This window comes from Lodderomyces elongisporus, chromosome 1, assembly GCF_030384665.1.
Source record: "Lodderomyces elongisporus chromosome 1, complete sequence".
NCBI lineage: Eukaryota > Fungi > Ascomycota > Pichiomycetes > Serinales > Debaryomycetaceae > Lodderomyces > Lodderomyces elongisporus.
Window position 1 is genome coordinate 908,614 of NC_083673.1, and position 17,397 is coordinate 926,010.

Sequence of the window (17,397 nt, forward strand, 5' to 3'; positions counted from 1 at the left end):
TCCATATTTAATGATTAACAAGAGATAGGAGCCTTTTCTTTTTTTCTTCCATAGATAAGCATATATAACATCTACAATCTAAAGACAACGACCAAGATGCTAACACGACAACCTACCAAGACCACTGTACCCATTTCGCTGTCTACTTTGAGATTCATAACTAGATATCTCTGGAGCGATGATAGAGCAAAAGTTACTCACCCACTGACACCGGGCAAGAACAAAAATAAAATCAAAAGCAAAAACACGAGACACGGTAGAGGTATACATCAACACGAGACTGAGTCATTGGCAGCAGCTTTAAACTTACTTCACAGAAAAGATAACACAGATATGTCTATGACTACCTCCTCGGCCACAACCACAAGCACGACCATGGCCTTAGCCTCAAACTCAAACTCAATCAACCATGCTCAGTCTGTATACAAGCCATCGTTATTCAAAGCATTCACAAAAGGTTCTGCAGTTGAGCAATTTCAACAAAGAGCTACAAAGAAAGCACCATCAACACTAACAACATCACCAATAGCAGCCTTTGAAGGAAAGACGGACGTGCGACATCTTTTACGTGGCATCATTCTGACACTCGACTTTGTCTCTGGAGTCGGCGCAGAAATTGACGCAGCAAAATTGTTAAATGAGAAAGACCCCAAAAAATTGAGTTTATACATAAAGGAGATCCAGAGTGAAAAAGCATTGATTGACTTGCTTGAGTTGTTTATTCATCATGAACGTTTAAACTTGCGTGTACTTGGTGATATTGTATTAAACCCTCATTTGATAAATTTGTCAAAATTGCCCATTGATGTTACTCGTCCCGAGAATATCCCATTTTTAAAAGGGTTAAATGTGGTCAAGTTTAGGATTTTGATGCTTCGGAAATATCAACTGCTAAAACAACCAGTTTCGATTTTGAATGATTTGAGGGTTCACATTGAAACATACTTGGCATTGATAAAGGAAAAGAAATTGCCTAGAAATTATGAAAGAACAGTTTGGAGATTTACATTACAGTACCTTAAACAATTTGACGAAACACATTACATTGAAAGTATAAACGATTGCAAGACAAGCTTTGCAATTTGGGAATCAACACCAATGCACCGACGTAAACTTGTCGCAGAGACTATTATGGGTAAACACAAAGATGAGTTGAACAAACTACAAACAGCGTTTTTGAGAATCGCTCGAGTATCAGATAGTCCACAACTATGCAAAATAGCTACGAAATACAAAATAGAATCATTGGAATTATCCGATAGAGGGTTGTGCTATGCATTTATCAATGACCTTGAAAAGTTTTTGATCCAAGCAAAGGATGCAGATCTTGAATTCACAATGAAGGAGTTGAGCCAGGTAAGAGTTGATTATATAAACTCTGCAATATCTTCCAAAACTGCACATGAAGAGTACTTAGTGCATCATTCTCCTGCATTGCATAAAGCATAGTATATTATAGTAAGTTCGATAGATTAGAGTACCAAGGCAATGACATTATCAATACTAAAGCTCTTATTTTGAACAAAGTAAAAAGTTAAACGTAGGTTGGATCGAGAAGTAAAGAAATGAAATAAAAGTCGAGGGGGTGAGGGAGGGGGGGGGTAAAGGGCTGGAAGTTTGACTAATAAATTGAAACCAGGTAAACTTAGAATATTAAGTCGAGCTTAATTGGCTGTTATTCTTCACTTTCTTATCATCGAGCTATGCATAAGAACCATTGATTCAAAGTTGTACATTTCTTCCTTTTACCTCTACCTCGGGATATTTTAAATCCCTCTCGGATATTGACTTACCCGATTTTTTTTTTTTTTTTGACGATACTCCTGAGAACCGTAGTAATGCAATTAAGAATTAAAATTTTGATCCTTCACTTTCTTTTTTCCCTTAGATTTCTGTCTTTGTTATAACACATATTCTAAATTAATGATTACTGTGGTGTTCAAAAGACTCCACCTCCTTTAGCCCCTTCCTCCCCTCCTCTTTTTTTTTTCTTCCTTAGCCTGTTTTTTATCCTTCAAAGAGTGGCTTTGTATTGTTCTGATAGTATACAAACGGCTCCAAAATTCCGTAACCACTGCCACTCCTTTTTGCTTCTTTTCTTTTTTTATTTCCTTTTTTTTTTCCTCTGTGTTTTTATTTGTGACACAAACAGCAAGCACATATACACAATAAGAGACACACAAAATCAGCAACTTATTTTATCAGTGATAGCAATGATGGAGAGTATTGAAATGTAAATATAAAGGAAGATGAGTGTGTAGTAGGGGGAAGAGAGAGAAAGAGAGAAAGAAATATATAGACACATACATAGTTACATACATACAGAATTACCACCGGTGTTTGCCATATCTTGAAACAATTTTACTTAGTGTTCCCCCATTCCATATGGTTCTGTCCTCACAGAAAGCAGACTTGATCAATTTTTTTCTTTAAATAAATACAAAAGAAAGCCACATTCTTTTTATCCAACCTCATTACCAATTATTTTTTCGCTTTTCTTTCTTCTAACTATTCTTAATTTTTTGCATATATTCCTTTTTTTTTTCTCAAAGTCAAGCGCTTCAAATAGACGGTTTTGACAATGTCTTTGCAAGGCATTACAAATGAATCCACAGCAGAGATTGATCCATTGTTACCACTCAAACATTCGGACAATGATGAACAACAGCCATCCAGTCGCAATGACAGTTATAGATCTCGTGCCAATCAGCCACCCCTCAATGATTTAGAAGAAGCTGCTAATGATGTGTATGAAGCGATCGTTGAAAATGACGAAGAATATGATGAAGATGAGCACAATGAGGATGTCATATGGTTGCGGGAGCAACGACTTCTCAACAAGGCGACACATTGGTTCAAGAGACCTAGTGTGTTGATGATTGCATCAATCACGTTTCTTTTGGCCTTTGCCTCTTCGAGTGCCGAGTCAACTAGACAACTAGTCACCTTGAAGCTTGCATGCAATGCCTTGGGCGCCGAGAGATGTACTAGAGACTCCGCCCAAGTGCTCATGTCGGACTTGCAATTGGGATACAGCATTTCCGGAGCAATCATCACGCTTATCTCATCAGGAAAAATAGCTCCAATGAGTGATATTTATGGAAGAAAAGTGTTTGTTGTTGCCTTGATTGCAAGTTTTCTCATTGGTAAAGCACTGAAGTTTTTGATTATGTACAATTTTGACAGCTTACAGTTTTACCCAATGATTGCGTGCGAAATAGCCACAAATTTGTGTGGTGGTATCATGTCCTTGATAGCGTTGAATAACTGCTATATTTCAGATGTGGTCGAACCACATCAAAGAATCTACTCATTGGGACTCAGTCTCGCTGCAATGTTTGTTGGATTGAGTGTTGGTCCTCTTGCCGGTAATGTTGTGATCTCGATATCTCAGAAATACTATGCAAACATTGATATTGCAAGTCAAGAGTTTATTCCTTTGAAGCTTGAGATTTTGTTGATTCTTGTAGATTTGTTGGTGGCGATTTTCATACTTCCCGAATCTAGATCGGAAAAGGCACGAAAGAAATCAAGATCGCTTTCGCAATCACTGAGCCGAGTCAGTTTGTCGAATATCAATACTGAGGCAGTTACTGTTGTTGAACCTAAATGGAACATGATGCTGGTTATGGATCAATTAAACTTTCTTAAGCCATTGAGGTTGCTCATTATTCCGAGAGAACTCGTTAATGCATCAAATATTAATACTATCAAACGCGATAGATTTGCCATTATTGTATTGGTCTCCATAGAATGTCTCATGTCCACGATGGCCATTTCGTTTGGCGAGATTATGATTCTATACGGTATTTACAGCTACAACTGGGATCAGAGTAACTTGGGCCAATTCCTCGCTGTTGCATGTGCAAGTAAAGCCGTGGTGTTGATTGTACTATCACCGGTTATCAATCACAAAATCCTTCAACACGGTTTTGGATTCAGAGTCTTTAAAAAGAGAATCGATATGGTTGATTTTTCAATGCTATCGCTAGGATTAGTTTGCGAGATCTTGGGATTGATCGGTTATAGCTTGGCTCCCACTACAATGGTTTTTTTTGGATGTACCGTTATATGTGGATTTGGTTCCTTAATTGGACCTGCAATCAATTCGTCAATAGTCAAATTTTACCCAGAAGCAAAAATTGGCGAGCTATTTGGTGCAACTTCTTTACTTCGAAATTTGTTTGCATTAGTGACACCTATATTTTATCTTTCCGTATATAAATTCGCTTTGAGCAAATTGCATCGTCCAGGGATTGTCTTTATAGTTGCTGGTTCAATCTTGACAATCGGGTTGATTATGCTCATCATAGTGAAACATATGCTTGGATTGAACTCAAAGACTGAGGCACCTCCATTGTCGCGAAGCAATTCAGTATCGAGTTTTGTGCTTGCGCCACCAAGCCCTCAGCAATTTCAAAATGCGCGTCAAAACAGTTTTGGAGATTTGCACAGAAAGAACAGTTTTGTTCAGAAAGAACGAACCGCATCAATAAAACAGTGAATTGACTTCCTATCCAGCAACTTGTGAACCGAGTCAGCTAATTCACTGACCAAAAAAAAGGTAGTATATATAGACCACTACGTGTATTTATTTTGCTTCTTTCTCTTTTTTTTTTTTCCTTCGTTTTGTTTATTTAATTTTAACCCATTAGACGCAAAGCCAATTCAACGCTTGCAAATGTACCTGCACTACAAGGAACGGCTCTTAACAAACATGGCACAATACCACGCCAAAATCCAACGAAACCATGATTGGCCAAGATGTATTTTGCCGCCTTGATTGAGCTTCCACCAAATTTACTATTTACACCCCACCCATCACTTTGCACATTTGATTTTATCACATCAAGTGGGTATGAACTCAACCAAAGAGCATTACCTGCCAAAGCACCACTTGCCAATAGTTCGGGTGTGCTGATTTGATCTCTACTTTTGTAGCCATGGTAGTTGGTAATTTGTTTGATCAATGTCTCGTACGTCAAAAACCAAACTCCATATGCTTGAAATTCACGAAGTAATGTAATGTCAAATCCACGATAAATACCTCTGAGGCCTTGCTTGGCAAATATGTCCTTGACAGTCGAGCTCATAGATATCAGCTTCCCACTCGACGATTGGCTAAGAATCCTCAATTGCTCTACCGGAGAAGTGACTGGAGAATTGACTACACCAGCCATTGCTCCTGCAATATATGTCTGTGGCCAAAGATCCAACTGTTTTTGACCAGTGTATTGCAAAATCTGTCTCTTTGTTTCGTGGAACCCGTAGAATTGTAGCGAAACGCACACTCCAACACCAAATAATGGAGGTAACGTGCCCTTGTAAAACGCCAAAAGGCCCTCATTTTTCACGACATTTTTTATGACTTGAATTGAAGAGGTTGCCGACGTAGTTTGAAGTCGAATCTTGACGAGGTCTGCAGGTTGACCAATAAGTACCTGAGTTGCTCCACCGACAAATCCCGCAGCCACGTCTTTAAGCTTTCGGGAGAGGGAATTATCGACAATATTGGTGTTTTTGGACAAGTCAGATGTCTCGTATTCTGTAATCTCTGCTGGATCAGCCATTGCTGTAGTACTGAATAGGTAAATGTTTCAATAAATCGAAAGGAAGGAAGTTAAAGACGAGCGTTTACAGAATGAAGAGAAAGAAAAGAAAAAACAAAAAACAAAAAACAAAAAACAAAAAACAAAATATTGGTACAAGCTGCAGTCTTCCCTGTTGGTAATGAATAATTTGCAATCACGTAGTGACTAAGCTAAGGATTAGCCATAGTCACGTGAAGATAGTTGCTGGCGTAATTTTATGTTCACATATGTATATATATATATATATATATATATATATAGCTTTTATTGAAGAAGAATAATAAATATTAAAAAAAAAAGACAAAAATATAAAATGAAATGAAAGTGGATGGCATTGTTATTGTCGCGACATTATCGTTATATAAAGAAAGTTAATTTTTTTATGACACTGCCACGCTGCGTGTGGAGTAGAGTAGAGTAAAGTTAGGTGCCACGTAAAACAACTAAACAACAAAGCGAGAAAGTGCGAGAGAATGCGAGAGTGTGCGTCAATGTCTGAGAGAGAGAATTAGAAACACATACTGAAAAATTGATCAACAAATCAAGTAGTCGTCAACACTCTTTTAAATCTTATATTTACAATATCCAACTTTCTCCCTTCAATTAACATCAGAGCACAGTAGCAAATGTCTGGCAGAAGAAGGGCATACCCACAACCACAGTACTCGGCTGCTGCGCCAAGTGGTATTTCTAGTCCACCCGTGAGCCAATTCCAACAACAACAACAACAACCAGGTCAGCCAGGTCAACCTCAAGCGGGATTTCAAGGTGCATATGGAGCAGCAGCAGGAGTACCAGCTTACGGCGCAGATCAATTACTGGGCCAGTTTCAGCAAATGAGCGTTGGTAATGGTGCAGCTGTTGGCACGCCTCAGCAGCAGTTTCAACAGCCCCAATACCCCCAGGCTCAATATCAGCAAACACAACAACAACAACAACAAGCACCTCAAGTTAACCCACAGCTTAGCTATGATCCATACCAACCTCAACCTCAAGCTGGTATCTACGGACAAGGCATGGGCGGTATTCCACCTGCTGTTGGAGTTGGTGCAGGTGCTCAGCCAGTTGCTTCTTACGGTGCATATGGACAAGCAAGTAATCTTGCAGGTGGTGTGCAATTGAATGCTTTATATACCACAGACTTGTCAAGAGACTTACCACCTCCTATTGCCGAATTGTCATATCAGCCGCCACCAATTACTTTGGCCGACACCGCTACTATTATTCCAGGTTCCAAAACGGCTAATGCTTCATCTGACTATTTTAGGTCTACTTTGAATGTCGTGCCAAACAACTCTTCGCTATTGAAAAAATCAAAACTTCCTTTGGCATTGGTTGTGAAGCCATATAATGCTTTGAAAATCCCGGATGAAAATGTTCCAGTCACATGTGATACTGTGATTAGTAGATGTCGTCGTTGTCGTGGTTACATCAATCCTTTCATTACTTTGGCTGAGAATGGAAGACGTTGGAGATGTAACTTTTGTAACTTGTTAAATGATATTCCTAGCGCATTCGAGTATGATGAAATCAGCGGACAAGTTAAGAACAAGTTTGACCGTGTTGAGCTCAACCACTCTGTTGTTGAATTTATTGCTCCAAAGGAGTATATGGCCAGGGCTCCTCAACCAATTGTTTATGTCTTTATCATTGATGTTTCAGTACATGCCGTTTCTAGTGGCTTAACAGGAACAATCACTAGAACTATATTGGAGAGTTTGGACAGAATTCCAAATGAGAACAAGACAGCAAGGGTCGCATTTATTGGTGTTGACACGAACTTGCACTACTTTAGATTTAATGAAGGCTTGGATGGTACCGAGATAATGGTTGTAGCTGATATTGATGAGCCATTCTTGCCATCTCCAGGAGGATTGTTGGTCAACTTGGACGAGAACAGGGAAGCAATTGAGAAATTGCTCTATGATTTCCCTTCATTCTTTGAGTCCACCGCCAATCAAGGTTTTGCCTTGGGTCCAGCATTGAAGGCAGGCCACAAGTTGATAAGCAACGTTGGTGGTAAGTTGGTATGTTTTGCTGCTACTTTGCCAAACATTGGTGAAGGCAAATTAAGTGTAAGAGACGAAGCAAGCGTTGCCGGTAAGCCCAAAGAGGCTAAGGCATTATTAACGCCTGCCGATAGTTTCTACAAGTCATTTGCTGTTAACTGTAATTCATCGCAAGTGACAGTAGACTTGTTCTTGACTTCAGCAGCTTACCAAGATGTTGCCACCTTGGCCAACTTGCCAAGATTCACTGCAGGCCAAACCCATTTTTACCCTGCTTGGACAAGCAACAAGTACGAGGATGTCGCCAAATTGTCGAAGGAAGTGAGCGACCATTTATCTCAAGACATTGCCTTAGAAGCCGTGTTGAGAGTTAGAGGCTCAACTGGGTTCCGAATGTCATCATTCTATGGTAACTTTTTCAACAGATCCTCGGACTTGTGTTCATTCCCTACTTTCCCAAGAGATCAATCGTACCTCATTGAGATGTCAATCGAAGAAACGATCAATAAGCCAGTGGTATACTTCCAAGCAGCAGTCTTACACTCTACATCATTTGGTGAGAGAAGAATAAGAGTTATGAACTTGGCATTGCCTACTTCGTCGAAGCTTGTCGATGTTTACGCATCTGCAGATCAATTAGCAATCACAAACTATTTCACACACAAGGCTATTGAAAAGGCATTATCTTCGTCACTTCCAGAGGCCAGAGAGTACCTTATTTCAAGAGTTGTTGATATTTTGAATATCTACAGGAAGGAGCTTGTTGCTGGCAATGTCTCTGGAGCCTCACCATTGCAAATCTCCACTAATTTGAGAATGTTGCCATTATTATTATTCTGTTTGACCAAGAACTTGGCATTCAGAAGCGATAGAGTTCCTTCAGACCATAGAGCTGCAGCTTTAAACAATCTTGGATCATTGCCAATACCTCAATTGATAAAATCTATTTATCCGACCGTTTACTCCTTGCATAACATGCCTGATTCTTGTGGGTTGCCAGGTGTCAAGGAAGAAAGTGAAGAGGATGGAAACGATGATAATGACGAGCAAGGTGTAGAAGTCGACGTTGTGTTACCAGAGCCAATTAATGACTCCAAGTCTTCGTGGGAGAACTACGGGTTGTACCTCATTGACAATGGTAGTGAATTGTTCCTCTGGGTATCGGGCAATGTTGTCCCTGGTTTAATCCAAGACGTGTTTGGCACGGAGAACTTGTATGAGATCCCAACCGGTAAAACCGAATTGCCAGAATATTCAATCGAGGAAAGTGAATTTAACTACAGAGTGCGCCAAATTATCGGTAAAGTTAGGGAGCAGCCCGACTCTATTATTTGGAAGAACTTATATGTTGTTGTTGGCGCCTCTTCTAATGAACCTATTGAAATCTCGCAACAACGTGATCTTATGGCTTTGAGAATGTGGGCATCAAGCTGCTTGGTTGAGGACAAGACAGGTAGCGAGCCATCATATAGAGATTTCTTGACTTCGTTAAAGTCCAAGGTTTCACAGTAAATTTTAGCAAAACAGAAAGGTGTACAGTAATATAGTTATACAACAAATGATTCATATACACTATTTAAGATTTTAAAAGTTTGTCTGAAATTATCTGAGATTATTCTTTTGATTTTTGTGAATTTCTCTGTTCCAATTACTTTTCTTTATATGTTTTTCTTTATTTTTTATCTTTATTTCCACTCTCAGCTTTTCAATTTACGCTGGTGTTGTATCATTCTACTTCCTCGTTAATTGAGCTTCTTTTGGTTATTCATTATTGATAATCAATCATGGTCAAGGCATCTAAAAGCAAAGTCTTCTCCAACTCATTGGTAATCTTTTCTGCAACCGCGGTTTTCAAACCCTGACTATATACCTTCAAGTTCTTAGAAATTGGCCCGCCTCTTGCCATTGTAGCTACTATATTTCTTTTAAATTGTTGAGCCAATCGCTGCCAGTAAATTTTAGAAAAAGCATCTACTTTGAATTCCATTAGTATAATTTGGGTAATGGGCACTGTGTCATCATGAACATGAAACTTCCAGTTCCGCAACAAGTCTGTCAATTTATCAAAATAAGCCATTGCGCTTTCCCTGGTTTCCATCAAGATTGACGTAAAATTCCTAGGGGATTGCAATGCTTTGGATAGTTGACCAGTGCTAAGTGTCACTTGTTTTTGAATACTCGACTTGTCAAACACAATGAAAAACTCTTTTGAAGTTAAAATGTACAATGCTTGTAAAGAGTTGTATAACTTGGTATTCTTGATATGCAAACCAGTAACTTTACCCAACTCTGTACCTATTGTGTTTGAACACTCCTGAATGAGTATTTGTCTCCTAGTGTCTGCTGTAGTTCGATAATCTCGTACGAGTTTTATACTCAAAGCGCTAGTGTCTTTCCCACTCTCCTTCGCCAGTTCTTCATATAAACTCTGCAATTGATTATGCAATCGACTTAGCTTTATGACATCTCCACTGTCACTCTGCACCCTACCCAGGCTCAGTAGCATTGATTGCACTTCTTCTAGTTGCTGTATTATTAAAATGAAAAAACCAACGCTCCGTAGCAACAGCACAGTAGTACACATTTTCTTCAATGCATTATTTAGCTTAACAGCTTTTTCATATGGCTCAATCACTTCATGTTTGATTTTCTCAAATGGTTTATTGATTTGCTTTAGAGCAGGGTTGATCCGGTCCTGTGTGACTTTTCTATACTGTTCAATCTCAGAAAAATTCTTAATGAGAGAGTCGTAGTTTGACGATGAAATGGATTTCATTCGCTTCTCAAGTTCATTCAAATCATATTTAAGTTTCTTTAGAGGCGTAGCAAGATCAAGCTCTGGGTTTTCGGAACCGTTGGAGATGGAAAGAATGTCACCGGCGAATTTAACGGCGTTGAAATCAGACTCGAGGTAGGCTTCAAAATCTTCGAGTTCATTAGCAGTGGTAGTCAAATTAGCTGCATTGGCTGAGCTAGCACTAGTTGCAGAGTTGGTGGGGACAACCATGATCAATTGTAAAAAGAGCAAAATAATAAGAAAAAAAAGGGAACAAAGGTAGATCTTACAAGAACAAAGGATTCTACACTTGTAAATGGAAAGTCTTGGTGTGCTCACTAAATCCGCAACCCTTACCACGAGAGACAAAAGAAGAAGAAGAAGAGGAAAAAAAAAATTATTGATTTCTTTACATCAATCAAAGAAAGCCAAAAGTGCGGCTTTTGCATTTATTCTGTTCTGTACTTTGGTTTACTTATTTTCCCATCCCGACCACCACCTGCGCTAGCATTAGAGATTCCATTTCCGGCCCTCGATTTTTGGAATACTTTTCTGCCACCGCGTCCACCGCCTCGTCCACCAGCGTACCCACCTCGTCTTGCTTTGAACTTTTCATATTTCTCATATTTCTCCTTCTTTTTTCGTTCCTTCTCAGCTTGTTTGATCAACTTTGCTTTTTCTTCTCTACGTTCCCGACATCGTACCTTACTCTCTCTTTTTTTCTTTCCTGGTCTGTTTCTTCTTTTCGCTTTAGCCTTGGCTTTCTCTTCCTCTACTTTGGCATTGTATTCATTGAGGTTGAGGCATCGAAAGTTACTCTTGCGAATGAAGAATTGATCGTATATATCCTGCGCAGTTAAAGCACATGTAGCGAATTGGGCCTTTTCTTGTTCTGTATAGTTGGCAAAATAAAAAGACTCCGGTCTTTCATTGTTTATGCGCTCTTCAGAATGTTCACGTAATGAGATCTTTTGTACTATTGGCTTCTGTATAGTAGATCGTCCTCTATCTTCGACCACTAGCAGATGAGGACACGTAGTATTTGTTGTTGTTGTTGTAGTAGTAGTAGTAGTATTAGTGACACTAGTAGCAGCACTAGCAAATAATGGAAAATCAAACTCTTGATCTGCTTCCTCTGCCTCCCCTCCCTGGTCTTTTCCAGTCTCCTTTTGCTGTGATGGTTCTTGTTCGTCTTCCTGATCAACCTCAATAAATTCAAACTCTATATTTGGCGCAATATATGGTTGATCTTCATTGTCTGAACTCATGAAGTTGTCATTGTCGTTAAATAGAGCAGACCGATGTACTCTAAAAAAAACACTTTAAGTTAGTCACTTTATTCGAAGTAAAATAATAAAAACAACAATAAAGTTTATGTAGACTATAACATACTTATGCTCATGACTCATGATGTTGCGTATACGTCGTTATCATTTATTTCTTCTTCTCTACCTGTGTTATTTATATTTTTTTTTGAATCTTGAGATACTTTTGCAACTTTTCTGTATCGATTTCCTTCCTATTTTTTTTTCCTTTGTGTGTATGCAGTTTCAGTCATCAAAGAAAAATCTTAATTTTTTTTTTCCTCATTTTTAGGATACAATTGTATAACGTAGAGCCAGTCTCAATAAATACAAATATATTATAATACAACATTAATACATAAACAACACATAACATAGAATGAAAAGCCTCTCTGATCAACCCATTTGTTGGAGGTACCCGCTTACCACAATCGGCTGCGACTCGAGCCAAGGGTTTTTATAATATCCTTACGATACATCAAGCTTGGTGGAACAAATTTTCCTAAATTAGCTGGTTGTGACTCCTCCAGCTTACCAGTGCGCAAGTCTCTCACTATCGAATCATCACTATAATCAAAGCCAGTCATGAATTTCAAATCAACCTCTATGCAAGTCAGAGTTTCAATTTTTTCAGCAACTAATGAAAACTTTTCCTTAATGCCAGGCATGATATCATCGTATTTGACAAACTTTAATGACAAATTTTGAAATAATTTTTCTCCTTCTTGTTTACTATCCAACGTTCCATTATACAGTTGCTTCTTAGTGTCTAATCCGATCAAAGGATAGTACAATTTCCACAACTTAGATTTGTCTGCTGATTCTATTTCATTTTGTAAAACCTTGGACTCAGAGCCTCTAGAACTTAAAAGATTTTCAAAGGGAGTGAGCGTGAGAAGTGAGATGTGGAGATCTAACACAAATTTATGCTCGTTGATAACAAAAATGTATAATGGCAAGTACTTTGCAATTGTAAACTCAGTTGGCTTGGAATTGAACCTCACACGCTTTAATCCAATAGGATAGTACTCTAATGCTTTGATTTTTCTCAACTCAGTTTTGCGTGCTTCAAGTTCCTTGCGCCTTGCCTCTTCTTCCAATGCCTGTCGAAGATCCTCTTGTTTCTTTAACTCGGCTTGAATTCTTTCTTCTTCGAGCCTTTTGTCTTCCTCTTCTTTTCTCTTCATTTCACGTTCTTTTTCATACTTTAAAAACATCTCTCTTCTTGCTCTCTTTTTAGCCTCGGCTTTTTCCTGCCAAATTCTTGCTTCCTCAGCATTTTTGGCCTTTTGCTCCTCCAGAATCTTGATAACAGGTACTGGCGACGGCGAGCGTTCTTTGGCGAGACCAACATCTTTTTCCGGTAAGATAGAGTTTGGAGATATAGAACGCTCGTTGGTATGCGTTTTCGGTTGATCTTTATTATCATCAAAAAGTTTGGCTACCGCATGATTGTGCAAAGGAAGGGGTGAGAGAACTGGTGCAGGTGATGATATTGAAGCTGAAGTCACAACTGGTGCCGTTCCTGATGTTGAGCCAGGTGCGGAACCCAGTAATGAAACCGCTTTCGATTCCGAGTTTTTAGAAGAATTCTCAGACTTGATTTTCTTGAAACTAAAAGACTCTTCAGCTGACAAGCCATGATTAGCTTTTCTTTTCCTTGATGATTCTTCATGTGTATCCTTAAATTCTGCTTGTAAATCTTCATCCTGATCATTCTCATTCCCTTGTGCATCTTGAGTATATTGCTCATCAACTTCCATTGTATCGTAAGTTCTGCTGCCCTTTTCATTCTTAGTTTTGAGATCTTGTTTATTTACATCAAGGTCTTTTTCACTAGCACTAGCGTTCTTCTTGCTCAAATCAACATTAATTACGTCATTTTTATCAACGCTTTGTACATCATCTTGTGAATCATTGTTTCCATCATGATTATTCTTTCTTTCTATTCTCTTGTTAAGCTTTTTCTGATCTTTTGACTTTGTGAATTCTTCCAACTCTAAAGATTTCTCAGTTCTTAATGACCCTTGTAGAATGTCTACCTTTTGTTCGTTATTATCCTTCTTCTCCCTCTCCTTCGCTTCCTTTTCCTTCTCTTCCTCCTCTTCCTCGTCTTCTTCCTCATCATCCTCATCTTCAGAAACGGGTACGGAGGGTGCTTTTGACAGTGATCTGGACGTCACCCTGGAAACAATTCTTGATGGAACAGTTGACAAAATTTTAGTACCGCTCTTTTTCTCCATGAAATTCTGAATCATTTCAATTTCCTCAACATCAAACCTAGGGGAGTGTTGAGCAATCTCCAATGCATTTAAGCCATCTTTCTTTCTAGTCTTGAATGGGTCAGCACCTTTCGATAAAAGAGAATGGACAACCTCTGAATGGCCGCGACCAATAGATGCCAAAAGTGCTGTGATTCCACATGGGCTCTCGGTATCAATGTTGTACTGTGTTGGGTTCAATCCCAAAATGATATCAATCAATTCTGAATGCCCGTTCCTAGCAGCAATGATCAAAATGTCTGGTTTGTCTTCAAGACTGTTTCCTGAGACAAAATGATTAGCAACAAACTCCTTGTGATTCTCCGCGGCCCATTTATATATGCCTTTGCGTTTGATTAAATTGGCAAAATATGCTTCGTTAGGATCATCTTTGACTTCGACATTGGGTAAGGGAGACCCTATTCTTGACAAGTTTTTACCAACCTGGCGTGAAGTTAAAGAAATATTAGCCTTCTCCAACACTTTGATTATCTCATCGTAACCTTCTTCGCCATCGTGCTCGTTATAGATTTTCGTCAATGCAGTGAATCCATCAATATTGAAAATCGTTGGATCTGCGCCATGCTCTAATAAAATCTTTACAGTACCAAGGTGTTTATTCTCGGCTGCATCAATTAAAGGAGTTTCACAGTCACCTGCTTCATCGGCTTTAGCATTAACGTCGGCACCATTTTCGATAAGAAATTTCACAATTTCATCATGACCCTCGAGTGCTGCTTCGTGAAGACAAGTGAAGCCACAAAAATCTTTTTCATTCGCGCTTGCGCCTCGGTTGATAAATTCTTTGACATCATCGAAATTTCCCTTTTTGCATGCTCGCTGAAGTAAAGATCTTCCACTTGAGTCTCGTTTAATTTTGTAAGGTGCTTTCTTAATAGACTTGCCCGGTACAAGTTTCTTTTCAGATTTCATTTGTTGTGGTTGTTGTGGTTGTGGCAGTTGTTGCGGTTGTTGTTGAGGCAGTTGGGGTTGTTGTTGAGGAAGTTGCGGTTGTTGTTGAGGCAGTTGGGGTTGTTGTTGAGGAAATTGCGGTTGGTTTTTTGGCAATGAGGATGGGTTTTCACTTGTGGCCAAATCCAATAAGGCATCTTCTTCGTCTGAGCTTATGGCAACAGCTCTCCTCTTCAATTTGGATCTTTCCTTATCGTGAGGTCGCTTTCGCATTAGTTTTCTCGAAACCTGGAATCGAGGCGGCGATCCTACAACAGTTTCAGCTTCAGACAGATCCTCTTCTGCATTTACTTCATCGTCAAGACGACCATCATGATCATTTTCGGAATTTGCCTTTAGTAATGGTTTCATAGTGGATGTGCTGATAGTGTTGTTGTTGTTGTTGTTGTTGTTATGATGATTGACACTAACATCTTTTTCTTCGCTTTTCACTCCAAGTGTATGCTTTGCTAAAGGATCATTGGTGTTGTTTAATTTCTTTTCTTTTTCTGATGATTTGTCACTATTTATTACTATGTCTTTTTCCTTTGGTTTCAGGTCCTCTGTTAATTCCAATGTATCATGTTTGTTAAGTTTGAGTGGTTCTTTAGCCAATAACTCATCATTCAGCTTCGTCTTTTCAGATACTTCATCAGCGATCTTTTCCAGAATAGACAGTTCATGATTCTCCTTCATCAAAGTATCTTGGCCTATCGTGGATTGCTGTTTGTGCTTATCTTCGCTCAAACTCTTTTCATGATCAGCAGCTTTAACATGCACATGTTCAAATTTCTTTTCCATATTTCCAATTTTAATTTCTTCTGCGACTTTGTTGTCAATACAGCTTTTCTCAGGCGCTGGTTTTTCATCATCGAGTTTTTGTTCTTCCAAGATTGCCTTATTGCCTTCTTTGGATTCCTCTGTTAATCTCTTGGCTCTTTCTTTAGCCGATTTCATATATTCGGAAAAAGATGTTCTTTTCTTTACTGGAGCTGGTGGATCATTTGATTCATTGTCCTTCTTTTCAGAAGCTTTATCTTCAATATTATCTGGGCTGAAATTTAAATTTTCCTTCGTTTTAGTAGCAGTCGAAACAACTACCGGTTCATTAATTTTGATGTCTGACAATGGTTGCTCCTTATGTTCCTTTTTAATAGTTTCTTGTCCAACCACGTAGTCTCTGCTATTGTTCATCTTTTTCTTAATTGATTCTTCTTCACAATCTTCAGACTTTGATATTCGTGATCTATCCATACTGCTCTTTTGCTCTGTATCGTCCCCACTCCAAGACTTTCTCTTTTTCGACAAAAGATTTTCTCCCTTTAAATCACTAACATTCAGTTTCTCTTTCTCCTCAATCTGCTTTCTCTCTTTCTCGCTTTCAATCTTTGGTTCCGACTTATAATCTTTGGAGTTGATCCTTATGCTTGATTCATATTTGCTTTTGCCATCGTACTCTGGTGTAGTCAGCCGCTTACTAAACATATCCCTACTATTGTTATTGTTATTGCCATTGCCGCTTCCACTTCCACTACCATTATAGCTTCTTGATGTGTATTTTTCAGTACGTTCTATTCGTCCTGTTCCGCCACCCATACCACTTATGCTGGTATTTGTATTGTTCTTACTAGCATTACTATTATTGTTTCCTCCAACAGCAGCCGAGCTAAAGCTGGACGCATACTTATCTACCCTGCGTCTATTTCCATAGTAAGTGTCTCCCTGGCTTCCGCCTCCAGCTCCACTACCTCCCCCACCTGCTCCTCCTGAACCACTAATTCTTCGATCCAGGGAAAATGAACTTCCACTAATCATTGCTTCTCTTTGACTTCCTCTTTGGCCTCCTCTATCTCCTCTATCTTTTCGTTCTCCGCCAGTATTCCCCTTGTAATAAGATTTGGGTTTTGATTTTGAGTAGTGATCATACCGCGACTTGTACCCTGAGCCTAAATATAGGTCTCTTTCCCTGGGTGGTTTCGAAGAGGATTGAAATGCTGATGATGATGAAATCATGTCTCTATCTCTTTCGCGTACTCTATCGCGGTCTCTGTCTCTGTCTCTGTCTCTGTCTCTGTCTCTGTCTCTGTCTCTGTCTCTGTCTCTATCTCTATCTCTATCTCGAGAATCATACAGCCGCCCTCCATTACTGTTATTATTTCCTCCTCCACCTCCTTTGCGATCAGGGTCTTTTCGAAATGAAGAGGACGACGATGATGCATTGAATCGTGGTGTGTAATGGCTTGAACCATTAGGTTTGTTGTATGACATTATTGCAAATGACTTGACACTTCTCTTTTGGTTCTGATTGATTTCAATGGTGCATTCACTGTTGGTTTATTCAAAGAAAACTCCAAACCAGAATTAAAAATGAAAGCAAAGAAGCGAAAAGTAAAAAGTGAAAAGTGAAAAGTGAAAAGTGCAAATAAGGAAATAAGGAAATAAGGAAATAAAAAACAATTTATATGGATAATCACAATCCTATAGTATAATTCTGTTGATCTTTCT

General features: G+C 38.9%; 7 protein-coding genes across 7 annotated transcripts; 3 read left to right on the plus strand and 4 right to left on the minus strand. All coding sequences in view use genetic code 12, as the record gives it.

Moving 5' to 3' along the window:
• Window positions 1-96: 96 nt before the first annotated feature.
• Window positions 97-1,449, plus strand: PVL30_000326 (uncharacterized protein; the record flags this gene model as incomplete). The annotated part of the gene is made up of 1 exon (XM_001527765.2): window positions 97-1,449. One exon carries the CDS (start codon window positions 97-99, stop codon window positions 1,447-1,449), a length of 1,353 nt encoding a protein of 450 aa, XP_001527815.2.
• A 1,132-nt stretch (window positions 1,450-2,581) lies between these two features.
• PVL30_000327 (uncharacterized protein) lies at window positions 2,582-4,504 on the plus strand (the record flags this gene model as incomplete). The annotated part of the gene is made up of 1 exon (XM_001527766.2): window positions 2,582-4,504. The coding sequence occupies one exon, from the start codon at window positions 2,582-2,584 to the stop codon at window positions 4,502-4,504; it is 1,923 nt and encodes a 640-aa protein (XP_001527816.2).
• Window positions 4,505-4,643: 139 nt separating this feature from the next.
• On the minus strand, window positions 4,644-5,570 carry YMC1 (carrier protein ymc1; the record flags this gene model as incomplete). Its single annotated transcript, XM_001527767.1, has 1 exon — window positions 4,644-5,570. One exon carries the CDS (start codon window positions 5,568-5,570, stop codon window positions 4,644-4,646), a length of 927 nt encoding a protein of 308 aa, XP_001527817.2.
• A 647-nt stretch (window positions 5,571-6,217) lies between these two features.
• Window positions 6,218-9,112, plus strand: SEC24 (COPII subunit; the record flags this gene model as incomplete). The annotated part of the gene is made up of 1 exon (XM_001527768.2): window positions 6,218-9,112. One exon carries the CDS (start codon window positions 6,218-6,220, stop codon window positions 9,110-9,112), a length of 2,895 nt encoding a protein of 964 aa, XP_001527818.2.
• Window positions 9,113-9,368: 256 nt separating this feature from the next.
• COG5 (Conserved oligomeric Golgi complex subunit) lies at window positions 9,369-10,607 on the minus strand (the record flags this gene model as incomplete). Its single annotated transcript, XM_001527769.1, has 1 exon — window positions 9,369-10,607. The coding sequence occupies one exon, from the start codon at window positions 10,605-10,607 to the stop codon at window positions 9,369-9,371; it is 1,239 nt and encodes a 412-aa protein (XP_001527819.2).
• A 218-nt stretch (window positions 10,608-10,825) lies between these two features.
• On the minus strand, window positions 10,826-11,785 carry PVL30_000331 (uncharacterized protein; the record flags this gene model as incomplete). The annotated part of the gene is made up of 2 exons (XM_001527770.2): window positions 10,826-11,684; window positions 11,769-11,785. The coding sequence occupies 2 exons, from the start codon at window positions 11,783-11,785 to the stop codon at window positions 10,826-10,828; spliced, it is 876 nt and encodes a 291-aa protein (XP_001527820.2).
• Window positions 11,786-12,102: 317 nt separating this feature from the next.
• Window positions 12,103-16,905, minus strand: PVL30_000332 (uncharacterized protein; the record flags this gene model as incomplete). Its single annotated transcript, XM_001527771.2, has 1 exon — window positions 12,103-16,905. One exon carries the CDS (start codon window positions 16,903-16,905, stop codon window positions 12,103-12,105), a length of 4,803 nt encoding a protein of 1,600 aa, XP_001527821.2.
• Window positions 16,906-17,397: the final 492 nt, after the last annotated feature.